General features: G+C 41.3%; 1 protein-coding gene and 1 long non-coding RNA gene across 3 annotated transcripts; one reads left to right on the top strand and one right to left on the bottom strand.

Annotated features, from left to right (window-relative positions):
• Positions 1 to 1,885: 1,885 nt before the first annotated feature.
• On the bottom strand, positions 1,886 to 9,358 carry LOC109910319 (mitochondrial inner membrane protease ATP23 homolog). Its single transcript, XM_031797921.1, has 6 exons — positions 9,071 to 9,358; positions 8,770 to 8,815; positions 3,608 to 3,689; positions 3,363 to 3,500; positions 3,156 to 3,239; positions 1,886 to 2,625 (listed from the first exon to the last, which is right to left on the bottom strand). The coding sequence occupies exons 1-6, from the start codon at positions 9,219 to 9,221 to the stop codon at positions 2,422 to 2,424; spliced, it is 705 nt and encodes a 234-aa protein (XP_031653781.1). The 5' UTR covers positions 9,222 to 9,358; the 3' UTR covers positions 1,886 to 2,421.
• Positions 9,359 to 9,554: 196 nt separating this feature from the next.
• On the top strand, positions 9,555 to 13,326 carry LOC109910072 (uncharacterized). Of its 2 annotated transcripts, XR_004204252.1 has the most exons (4): positions 9,555 to 10,250; positions 10,510 to 10,644; positions 10,885 to 12,604; positions 12,732 to 13,326. It is a non-coding gene; the product is annotated as an uncharacterized LOC109910072 (long non-coding RNA). The 2 variants fall into 2 exon arrangements; XR_004204251.1 differs by having other exon boundaries at positions 9,556 to 10,644.
• The last annotated feature ends 171 nt before the right edge of the window (positions 13,327 to 13,497 follow it).

A 13,497-nucleotide genomic window follows, 5' to 3' on the forward strand; every position in this document is an offset into this window, starting at 1 on the left:
ATAATATCCTCTAACTGCTGTTGTTTACTAGTTATTATGCAGTCAACACTAATCCCCTGCTTGCCTATGAGGGTGTCATTTTTTGCAAACTACACATACACATAAACTACACATAAACCTAATCTTCTTTTCTTTGTCTTATTCAACCAACTCTTCTTGTTGTTTGATCCCATGTAAAATATATGCCCTCTGTAGTGCCTGTTGGTGGAGTATACATTAAAGACAAGTACAGTGTAACTTTCACCACACTATTTCTAATTACAATTAAAATGTCGTAGTCGATGTCTGGACTCTTTGCGATAGCCTGAGAGTCACCATATGCAGTATATGGTGTGGGAAGATTATGAGGCTAATTCCCGCGTAACCGTTCCTCATTAATCCAAAGAAGGATAACGGATTCTCAAAATGCTAATGTCCTATAAAAATGTCCCCAGTTACATTTTACAGAGGAAGTTTATAAGATGTAGAGGTAGTGTTTGCCATCATCTGTCTGGGGAATACGTTTTTTGTTTTACTTCCCCCCCCCCCCCCCCCCACACACTGAGAAAGAGAGGCCTCAGCTGCACTGACATTCAGAGGACAACAGTGTACCTTAAAATATAGGTGAGAATCAGTGGAGGCTCCTCAGAGGAGGAAGGGGAGGATCCTCCTCCGCAGTGAATGTCATAAAAATGTATGTCCTGAATACAAAGTGTTATGTTTGGGGCAAATCCAACACAACACATCACTGAGTACCACTCTTCATATTTTCAAGCATGGTAGTGGCTGCATCGTGTTATGGGCATACTTGTCATCTGCAAGGATTTGAGAGTAAAAATAAATAAATGAAGAAAACTGAATAAAGCTAAGAAGAGGCTAAACCCAAGAGGAAAATCTGGTACCGTCAGCTTTCCAACAGACACTGGAGTTGCTTGCCAAGACGACATTGAATGTTCCTAAGTGGCCTACTATAAAGTGTTGACTTAATAAATTGGCTTGAAAATCTATGTCAAGACTTAAAAATGGCTGTGTAGCAATGATGAACAACCAACTTGACAGAGCTTGAAGAATTTTAAAAAGAATGATGTGCAAACATTGTGTTATCCAGGTATGCAAAACTCTTATTCGAGATTTGGAGACAATTTATGTTGATCCAAAGATGTGGTCGTAGGCGCAGTATGGCTTGTGTGACTCAATTGCGGAGCCTCGCGGAGGCAAAATTGAGCTCTACCGCATCGGCGTGCGGTGGAGGGCTCCGTATAGACATGACTGGTTGACGGTAGGTGAGAGCAGGAGGTCCTGTATAAACACAAACTCATTTCCTTTACAACAGCTCTGAGCTGCTCGGCGAAGCACAAGAAGTATGAATGCCATGATTTCTGCGAAAGCCATATCACCACAAATGCTGCACGGCCAATGCAGATGTCAGATTGAACATGCAGCGTCTTCACCCAGAAAGACTCACAGCTTTCATCGCTGCTAAAGGTGATTCTAACATGTATTGACTCAGGGGGTTAATAAATACATATGTAATGAAGATGCTTTATTTTTTATATTTTAATCCCACTTTGTAACACAACAAAATGTAGAAAAAGTCAAAGGGTGTGTATACTTTCAGAAGGCGCTGTATATGGTCTTGAGAAGTAACATCACTTGTACAACTTGTTCAATAAATTATTTGCTCATCTGATGGATAAATGATTTGCTCATCTGATGGATAAAGGAATGATGCTGACATTAATTAATGCATGCTTCTTGATAACATGAAACATGCTTATTTAGATTTCATACTGTCTTCAGGGAATGCAGTGTCTGTTTAATGTAACTTGTATTAACTGAGCACTTTGTAGAATTCGTTTTTTAAAACTTGTCAATTCATAAATGCGATAATAATCAAGGCTCAATATCATATTCATAATAATCAAATATTTATTTCAACAAGTTGACTCATTCAGTACAGTACAATAAAATATATTAACAGTGAACTCCCAGTTCTCAGTCATTGTATGTCCACATGGCAGAGTAGAGGGGTGGACAGTCCCCCTTGGAAATGTGTCCCCACCTTTCAGTCTTGAAATAAGTTTTACAGGCATCATATACCCTTCACAAACACCAACTTTGGAACAGCTGTAAAAGTATGACCAAAAAATATTTGCCAAATGTATCAATATCCAAAAGGAAACCACTCCATCACATTCTTTAGCATTAGAGTCCACAAAAGTGTGCCATAAAAACATATCAATTATTATATCCTTTGATTCATTTAAATGACAGAGAGAAAGAACTCTGAATATTTCCCTTCAGGAGGTAATTTCATAAAATTTTTGACACAGTCATTCTGCTAAGGGCAGTGGTAGGTAGGTTGCCCAGGTTTCTGCAAGGATCCTCACAATAGCACCCATGGAAATTAAAATACAATTAATTTGTACACGTAATAACACATTAAAGGTTTGCGGAATACCGATCTCGGTTCTCAAAATCTCTGTAGGCAAACTTGGCGTCCTTCTTGTCATGTGGGATGCGGCCGAAAGGGGCGTGGTCATTGAAGCAGGTGTCGAATACCTCGTCTACCACTTTCTCTGCCTCCTCTCGGCTCACCTTCCTAACAGCAAGGATGGAACGCAAGGCACGTCCCCGAACACATTCCTGATAGGTAGTAGTAAATGGGTTAGGTAGGAAGTTCTTCATGTGAATATTGGCCATCATTAGCACTTCTTGTTAATCACTAAGCACTGAAAAAGGCAGTGCTATACTTGTTATTACATTGTACTACAGTTTCAACTAAACAGGTTGTCAATTCAAACAACATTCCACGGGATGAAAAAAAAAAATCATGTTATGCTATTGTAACAGTATAACTTTAGACCGTCCCCTCGCCCATACCCGGGCGCGAACCAGGGACCCTCTGCACACATCAACAACAGTCACCCTCGAAGCATCGTTACCCATTGCTCCACAAAAGCCACGGCCCTTGCAGAGCAAGGGGAACTACTACTTCAAGGTCTGAGAGAAAGGACGTAACCGATTGAAACGCTATTTAGCGCGCACCACCGCTAACTAAGCTAGCCGTTTCACATCCGTTACACTATACCATGAAGGATAGCAGTTTTGACTGAAATACATACAAATAAGAATAATTTTGTTTGCAGTGAATTCACATGATCTCCAGATATTACCTGATGGTGCTTCTTGAGGCCAAAGTTGAACCTGGATACCTCATTATGGAAAGAGCAATCCCCACTGAGATTGGCTGCTCGAATCTGAAAAAAAAAGAAGAAAAAAAGAGCCGAACAATTAACATGACTTCCTATAAAACACAATTAAAACTGAGCACAAACACAATTCATTTCCTCATAACATGCACGTTTATCTCTTGGTCTCACCTCTGAGCAGGCCAAGTGCTTGAAGTTGTTAAACCAATCCACATGCGCCCGGCAGTGGTCAAAGGCATGGATGAGCTCATGTGTAACCACCCGGTTCATGTGGGACTGCTGGTGAATATTATTCTGACACAAAACAATCTAGAAATGGGAAGGGGGAAAACAATTGGTATCTTGCAGATATGATACAAAGTACACAGTGTAGCATGTGAACCTGTACACAAAGGTAACGGTTCTAGCTGTCTTACTTGTGATGATGTTGCATCAAAACCGCCACTGACAGTCCCATCACAGTCTTCACAGGAGAAATGTCTATCTTTGTACACTGCACTGAAGAGACAGGATAATACTTCACAAAGGGGTGGCATAATGATGTCAAATGTACATTAGCATGGAAGAAAAAGAAGGGAAAAAACATCATGATATATCTATTACATCATGTGTCAAACTCATTCCACAGAGGGCAGAGTGTCTGCGGGTTTTCGCTCCACCCCTGTACATGACTGATGAATTAAGGTCAGTAATTAGTAAGGACACTCGGTCCCCAGTATAATTAGTTTGACACCCCTGTGTTACCTACAGTGACTGTACAAAATATCGTTTTTTTGTTGTTGTTTTTTCCCTTTCACCTTTATTTAACCAGGTAGGCTAGTTGAGAACAAGTTCTCATTTACAACTGCCACCTGGCCAAGATAAAACAATGCAGTGCGACACAAACAACAACACAGAGTTACACATGGAATAAACAAGCGTACAGTAAATAACACAATAGAAAAAAGAAAAAAGAAAAAAACATTCGGACACCTGCTCTTTCCATGACAAACTGACCAGGTGAAAGCTATGATCCCTTATTGATGTCACTTGTTAAATCCACGTCAGTGTAGATCAGTGGGATTCAAAGTCGGAGTCACGACCCCACTAAGGAACTGCACTGGTGTCGCCAATTAAAAATAAATAATTTACATAATACATTAAGAGTACAGATTATTGTATGGGACAATGCACAGAGTAAATATATTTATTGGTTTATTTTCATTTTGATAAGAGATGAAAATGCAATGAATTTAAGGATATTTGTTAATGTAAAAAAATCTGAATTTTCTTGGGGGAAAATGGGGTCCACAGAAATTCAGGCAAAATAAATGAGGTCCCGCTGAAAAGGTTTGAATACCACTGGTGTAGATGAATGGGAGGAGACATGGATTGTGTATGTTTGCCCTTCAGAGGGTGAATGTGCAAATCAAAATAATTAAGTGCCTTTGATAGTAAGTGCCAGGCACATCGGTTTGATTGGGTCAAGAACTGCAACGCTGCTGGGTTTTTCAAGCTCAACAGTTTCCTTGTGTATTAACGATGGTCCACCACCCAAAGGACATCCAGCCAACTTGACGACTTTGGGAAGCATTGGAAGTCAACATGGGCAAGCATCCCTGTGGAACACTTGACACCTTGTAGAGTCCATGCCCCAACTAATTGAGGCTGTACTGAGGGCAAAAGGGGGTGCAACTCAATATTAGGAAGGTGTTCCTAATGTTTTGTACACTCCGTGTATAATATAATAGATAATGTAGCAAAACTGTAATGACATATTATAATTTTATTTATTTTACCTTTTTAACTAGGCAAGTCAGTTAAGAACAAATTCTTTCAAATTTTCAATGACGGCCTAGGAACAGTGGGTTAACTGCCTGTTCAGGGGCAAAACAACAAATTTGTACCTTGTCAGCTTGGGGGTTTGAACTTGCAACCTTCCGGTTACTAGTCCAACACTCTAACCACTAGGCTACCCTGTGGTTAGAGCTTGACTTCTGTTCATGTGACTAAAGCCGTACAATATGTCTTATTCTAATTGTAATGTCTGTCTTACAATTATACTGAACAAAAATATAAACGCAACATGTAATATGTTTGTACCCTGTTTCATGAGCTGAAAAAAAGATCCTGGAAATTTTCCATAAGCACAGATGCTTATTTCTCTCAAAATGTGTGCACAAATTTGTTTACATCCCTGTTAGTGAGCACTAGTGAAAATCCATCCACCTTACAGGTGTGGCATATCAAGAAGCTGATTAAACAGCATGATCATTACACAGGTGCACCTTGTGTTGGGGACAATAAAAGGCCACTAAAATGTGCAGTTTTGTCACAAAATACAATGCCACACATGTCTCAAGTTTTGAGGGAGCGTGCAAATGCCATGTTGACTGCAGGAATGTTAACCAGAGCTGTTGCCAGAGAATACAATTTTAATTTCTCTACCATAAGTGCCTCGAATGTCATTTTAGAGAATTTGGCAGTACGTCCAACTGGCCTCACAATCATAGACCATGTGTAAACACATCAGCCCAGGCCCTCCACATCCGGCTTCTTCGCCTGCGGGATCGTCAGAGACCAGCCACCTGGACAGCTGACGAAACATGGGTTTTGCACGACCAAAGAATTTCTGCACAAACTGTCAGAAACCATCTCAGGGAAGCTCATCTGCATGCTCGTCGTCCTCACCAGGGTTTTGAAGTTCAGTTTCATAACTGACTTCAATGGGAAAATGCTCACCTCGATGGTCACTGGCACGCTGGAGAAGTGTGCTCTTCACGGACAAATCCCAGTTTCAACTGTTCCCGGGCAGATGGCAGACAGCGTGTGTAGTGCCGTGTGGTTTGCGAGTGGTTTGCTGATGTCAACGTTGTGAACAGAGTGCCCCATGGTGTCAGTGGGGTTATGGTATGGGCAGGCATAAACTATGGACAATGAACACAATTGCATTTTATCAATGGCAATTTGAATGCACAGAGATACCATGACGAGATTCTGAGGCCCATTGTCAAGCAATTAATCCGCTGCCATCACCTCATGTTTCAGCATGATAATGGCCCCGTGTCCCAAGGATCTGTAAACAACTCCTGGAATCTGAAAATGTCCTAGTTCTTCCACGGCCTGCATACTCACCAGACATGAAGCCTATTGAGCATGTTTGGAATGCTCTGGATCAACGTGTACAAAAGCGTGCTCCAGTTCTCGTCTATATCCAGCAACTTCGCACAGCCATTGAAGAGGAGTGGGACAACATTCCACAGGCCACAATCTACAGCCTGATCAACTCTATGCAAAGGACATGTGTCACACCTCATGAGGCAAATGGTGGTCATACCAGATACTGACTGGTTTCCTTATCCACGTCCCTACCTTTTTTTAAAGGCATCTGTGACCAACAGATGCACGCATATCTGTATTCCCAGTCATGTGAAATTTGTAGATTAGGGCTTAATGAATTCGTTTAAATTGACTGATTTCCTGTAACTCAGCAAAATCTGAAATCGTTACATGTTAAGTTCATATTTTTGTTCAGTGTACAATAAATCAGTGTCATGGCAGCTAGACCCGAGTAACGTGTTTTTTGCAATGAATGAGCTGCACCGGGTGATACAAGGAGGAAACACAGCCATGGGATTAGATGGGCTATGCTATGAGCAACTTAAATACCTGGATGATTTGGTACTGGAGGAGGTACTGGCGTTAATGAATACAGTAGGAGAAGAAGGGGCATTACCAGCACTGTGGAAACATGTCTTAGTGGTACAAACTGTAAAACCCTGAAAAGATGCATCACACCCGGGTTCATACAGACCCATAGCATTGACCTCTGTACTGTGTTAAGTAATGGAAAGAATGGTCACAGACAGATTAGTACATATGTTTGAGAGTAAATGTATGTTTTCCTCGTACCAGAGTGGTTTTAGGTTAGGAAGGTGTACTATGGACTCAGTGCTAGTACTGGACTGTGATATAAAGAAGGCACTGGCCAACAAGGAGGGAGTGGTGGTGTTGTTTCTGGACATTGAAATGGCATACGTCATGCTCTGTAAAGGGGGACTGCTGCTGGAGCTATATTCTGCTGGGGTGAGTGGTTGCTGTTTAATTGGATCCAGGATTTCTTCAAGAACCGGACCACACAGGTCGAAGTTGGTGGAGCTTATTCTGAGTTAGTGGGGATAGAGAATGGGACACCGCAGGTAAGTGTAATTAGTCCAGTTTTCTTTAACATAAATGGTGAATGCCATGTTCCAGGATGTTGGGCCTGGTTTGGGCCTTTCCCTGTTTTCCGATTATGGGGCGCTCTGGAAAAGAGGAAGGAATATCCTGTTTGTGGTCCAGAAGATGCAAGAGGCAATGGAAAAGGTGGTGGATTGGGCAGATAAGTGGGGATTTAGAATTTAAGCAGCAAAGAGCAAGTTTGTAATTTTGTGATTTAAAAGAAAGAAGGTTGTGCAAGGGCTTGAAATGTGTGGTTGACTGCTGGACTGGGTCAAGGCATTCAAATTCATGGAGGTTTGGCTACAACACTACAGATGTTGGATGTGGTACAGGCAATTGCGCTGCGGTTGTGCTGTGGGGCATTTCAAACTACCCCTATCCCTGTGTTGTTGACTGAAATGGAGGAGGTTCCGTTGAGGCTACAACTAGCTAAGCTGGCATTGCACTATGGGATGAAATTGCAGGGGCATGTATCATCTCACCCTGCAAGGTGTCTGTTAGGAGAGGCATGGGAATGGGGAGAGGGAACTGGAGTGAGAAGAGGTAGGCCAAGCTATCTGACCCAAGTGCACTGAGAGAAGGGAAGTCAAAGGCACACCCAGACCTGATAATAGAGCTGATGATGGATCTTTATAAGGTGGGGCAGAAAGGCTGCAAGGTAGGTTTTCTGTGGGTCCCAACTCATGTTGGGGTAGGAGGAAACGAAGCAGCCGATATGGTGGCAAAGGCCGCTTTCAGGAGGGAGATGTGGTGGTCCCATTAGGGGGGATGGAATGTAGGAGCATCATAGCGAAGGTGTTGACCAGGAGTGGCAACGTGAGTGTGAGAGAGAGGAGCGGGGTAGGAAGTTTTTGTCTGTCCAGAATTCTAAGAGGAAGGGTAGTAGGTATCTGGGGAGGGAAAGGAGGGATGGGGTTCTGTTGATGAGGCTGAGGTTGGGGCATTGTGGATTGGGAAGTGAGTTATTGTTAGTGGAGAAACACCCAGATGGCAAGTCTGAGGAATGTGGGGAGGTAGAGACTGTACTACTGTGACGCATGTTATGTTATAGCAGACAGTATGCTGAGGATATGAGGATATTTTTCTGTGAGCTGACTAAATTGGGTGTAACCACATTTTCGCTTGTAACTATTTTGGGCTCAAATGACAGGCGGAGCAAAATAGAAAGGAAGCTGTTGTGGTTTCTTTATTCCATCTGCTTGCACCTAGGCTATTTATATAATGAAGTGTGTTTTTCACTCTCCAGCCTGAGAAAGGCAGCAATACGCATTACAGTGTCTAGTCTGCTGGTAACTAATAGGAGGAAGAAGAAGAATTATGGCAGCTGACAGCCTTGTTGAGTTGTGATTGATGATGATAGTGGCTGGCTGACACTTACCATCCTGAGCTTTTCATGGCTCCAAGGAGAAGCTTTGCATATGGACCTGAAAGGGAGATAGAATGAGATTAGGCCTAATCGGTTATGCACCATGACAGCCATCAGGTCATTCAACAACTAGCTTATAGCTAACTGGCTTTACTCATGACAGTCTCTTTACTGTCCAACGATTGCTAGCTAGTTGGCTAGCTAAGCTTGCTAGAAACATGGCATCAATGGTTACACGGTCATCTAGCTAACGATTGCCATGCGATATATTTGAGGATGACAGACATATCAGCTTGCTAGCCTGTTAGCTTACTTGTTTCCATTGCGAATTGTAGCATGACCTGACATTTGTGATTGAAAGTGAACAAGCTTTCTGCTATCGATCCCTTTTGGAACTTTCCCGAATTCCTCTCCGGGAATAGGTTATATCCATAGTCCTCTTCTTGCTGTTCAGTTTGATCCATTGCATGAAAATAGTTCCTAAAATAGCTACTTACAGCCTAGCAACGAGAGGTCGTTCTGTTTTTCAAATCACGTGGTAAACCAGACTGAGGTAAAAGTAGTTTGATATTAGATATTCGTTTTTCAATCATCAATAGCTCTTACACGGTGTGCATATATATGAGAGAAAGAGATGTATGGAGAAAAATCCACACATTTTTTTTATATCCATGCTGATTCAGAATATACCATTTTCATAGTCAAGGCATGCTTGGATCAATAACTATTGACAAGAGAAAACAGAATATCCAGTATAAAACTATTTTTACCTTGTAAACCAGAGGTGAAAGATTCAATTAATGTCTGCGACAACATTGTTGCTAGCTAGTTATAGAAAATACATTTGCTTTTTATAAAATAATTACAAACTAGGTTTATTGAAACACATTACTCCATGCATTGGCAAGTGACATTAACTGCGTGCACGTTCGGTACAGTGTTGCCAACTAAATTTCAGAGAAAGTTGCTAGAGGCAGGTCGATTTGTTGCTAAAAGTTGCTAAATGACGTTGGATGTCATTGCGTGACGTAGTAACGTAAAACTGCGTCATTACACAGAATACACAATAACGTTACTCAAATTGACTGGCCATCTCGGCGAAAAACATGATTTGACATTTGAATCCTACAGACGAAGAACCATATATGTGACATTTAAAAAAATAAAAAAAAGAGATATACATGAAAAATCATTATTGGACACCATTTTTCTATAGTGAACCGGTTTCACAAGCTTTCCACGCGCTAATTAACAATAATTTTAAATTTAAAGATAGGCTCTCGTGGAATAACCGTTTATGTGCACCACTCAGAATGGAAGGACAAGCGCACAACCTTTCTGTTGCTGATGAAAATCGCAGAAATGTGGGAAAGAAACGTAAAACAAAACTAAAAGAATGGAAAGACAGGCAAAGGAAGATCTTACGGGATGCAGGAAATCCCTATACAAATCGTAAGGGTCAAGAAAAAACTGGGAAAAGCTGTCCAAAAGAGGTATGTGGAAGAACCGTATATCAAACAATCAAGCTAGCTAGCTATAGAGTACAGTAACTAACATGTATGTTCTGGGTTGTCTAATTTTTAACTATAGAGAAAACATATTAGCTAAAGTTCGTTGCCTACTAACTCATACATTATCGTTACAAATGTTATTGCTAGATTATAGAAGAAACATAGCTAAGCTACTTTTTCTCCATCCACCGGCTGATTCGACATGGCTACAGTAGCTAGCTAGTTACACTGTATCCTGCAGGGAAGAGCGTGTTCCACGACGTGCAGAAAGGATTGTGGAAAGTTGACTGATGAACGCAAGCTGCATCTGTTCAACAGTTTCTACACTGTCCCATACGAGAAACAACAAGCGTTGATTCTCTCCGGCTTAGAACAGGTTAGAAATAAGACAAAACGCCTATTATTATAATAGCTATATTGAACACTTGCATAGTTTAACTTTGATACGTACATTAACGTTAACTCTAAAAGTGCTGTGTTACACAATGGTGCAATACAAACTCATTCTGTGTATAGATTGGGAGTGCGTGAAAGATGGAGGTCCTGATCAAGCAATATCCTGAATGTGCTACAGTATATTAAATTCTGAATTCATCATTGTCAATTTTTATTGCAGCATGAGGTGAAACGGAGACGTAAACCTGAGGATACAAAGGAGAACAAACGACGGAAACAAACCTTCAAATACCATGTACAGCAAGCAGGCCAGAGATTGAATGTGTGCAAGGTTACTTTCATGTCAGTGTTCCAGCTAACACAGCTGTCTTCAGGCAAGTGAAAATATGAATTAATGTCTATATGAATATCAATTACAAACATATTGTATTCTCTGTACTAGTTTTTAATAACCTGCTAATTGAAATGTAATTGTTTTGGTCAGGTTATTCAGGAAAAGTTAGCTGAGTCAGGTGAGGTTGCAGGGTCTCCAGATCAGGCTACTTTAGAAGATGGAAGCATAGCAATAGGTAATGCGCTATGGATTCCAGCCTGGATTATTTCACTATAGCAGTGCTCTAAACAATCTTCTAAACATTAACATAGAGTATCGAATGGATGAATAGCGAATTCTGAAACAAAAATGTAAAAATGTTTATTACTTTTAAACAAAATGATGGTAACTAAGCTGTCCAACTACCACCTGAGCATTGAGGACTGAGTGCCGATTACCTTCCCCCTCCCACCAGACAGCACTGGCCTAATTCTCGCCGCCCTACAGGCGGCAATGGCGTGACCAGGATTTGTACCCCGGTTATAGCGACGCAGTTGCACTCTAAGGCAGGTCCCTAGACCATTGAGAGAATACAAGTTTAACAACACCTTGTTGTCTCCTTACAGGCCACATCGGATACATGCTACAGTGAAAGAGGGCATCAAGGAGCACATTCTATCTTTCCCAAGAACCCAGAACCACTACTCTCGGATGAAGGGGGATGTACACAGAGAATACCTCAGCCCTGATCTGAATTTGTTGGCGAATGTACCGACTCTACAAAGAGAAGAATACCACATCATCTGCAAAATTCTGGGTTTATAGGGACATTTTCAAACAGCAGAGTCTCAATTTTGGCCAACCCAGGAGTGACACCTGTGGCAAATGTGACGCATTCTTCACTAAGATGTCAGCAGCAACATCTGAAGAGGAGAAGAGGAAGATTGCAGTTGAAAGTGAGTTGCACCATCGAAAAGGCCTACACACAGCTTCAAAGTGACACTGAGTGGGCTAAAGCCAATGCTGACTGCCATGTCATTTCTGTGGATCTACAGGGGGTGATGTACACCCCTAATCTGACCCACTCCAATGTCTACTACCAGCGGCAGCTGTCAAATTTTAACTTTTGCATCCAGGAACTTGGAAAAGAAGATCCTGCATACATGTGTGTTTGGCATGAGGGGATTGCGCACCGAGGGTCCATTGAGGTGGCAAGCTGCATAATGAAGTGGGTGAAGACAAAATTCACGCCACTCACCAAACCAGAGGTGCAAGTTGATCATATTCAGTGACAGATGCTGTGGGCAGAATAACAACTGGCGGATGCTCAATCTGATGTCGATGCTCGTCTCTATGGGTTACTTTACCCAAGTTGAGCAGAAGTTCATGGTCTCTGGTCATTCTTTTCTTCCTTGTGATCGATCTTTTGCCACCATCGAGAAGAGGCGCAAGGTGTCAGTCCTTCATACACCTGATGATGTTTCAAAGATGATACTTGAAGCACAACCAGCAAAACCATTCAAGGTGATGAGGATGCAATGTGAAGACTTCAGGCACCTCCCAGATTCTGTCCTCAAGCGACCAGCTGGACTACAGATCACCTCAGTGAGGTGGTTAAAAGTCACAGGTATTGCACAGAGAATAACATCCCATCAACATGAAACATGTTGTTCTAACAATAAAATATCCTAATGCTTGACTGTGAAAGTTGTTATTGATGTCAGGAACTTAAAATGTTTCTGTTCTAATTTCAGTTGAGGATCCTTGGAATCTGTACACCAGACAGAGCCACAGACTATTTGAGGGATGGAAATCGTGGCTGATCTCCAAACCAAAACAAGGAGCTACACCTCAACCTCCCTATTTTGCAAGCCGCTACCCTAGAGCATATGAGAGTCCTCTGCCCATCAAAAAAAAAGTACCAAGATCTGATGACCATGCTGAACTCCTTGCCAGCTGCTGCACGCTCTTTTTATGAATCACTGCAGAGTGAATCATTTGTTGTTAAACCAAGCTACATAATTAACTGTTTTTTCTGTGAGTTTATGATCCCATGAACCTGTATACTGTAGTATGTTGAATCTGTATACATTTCAGAAGACATGTCACCCCTATTGTAGGAAATGAAATGTATCGTAGGTGTTTTCTATGTGAATCAATTTGTGTATGATTTGAACCAGCACAATATATTGAATTAATTTAATTTTAAGATGTTGTTCCTAGTGTAGAAAATGTTATGTACAATGTGTTCTGTTGATAATTATTTTGTGTGTGATCATTTGACCCTTTTTTAATCTGAATGAATTAAAAACAAATAAGTCATCACATACAGTATGTGAGTTCATTTGATCTTGATTCCCTTTTTTTATTCATTACAATGTACAGTATGTCTTTCTGTCACCACATTTAGCATTAACTCTAAGCAGTTAATACTTATTTACTGCTGTCACCTCAGTGCAGAAGGACATTTCTTGCCTTTAGCATGGGTTTAACACAATTCACAACTTAATTGCTGATCAT

The sequence above is a fragment of the Oncorhynchus kisutch genome, linkage group LG19 (genome assembly GCF_002021735.2).
Source record: "Oncorhynchus kisutch isolate 150728-3 linkage group LG19, Okis_V2, whole genome shotgun sequence".
NCBI lineage: Eukaryota > Metazoa > Chordata > Actinopteri > Salmoniformes > Salmonidae > Oncorhynchus > Oncorhynchus kisutch.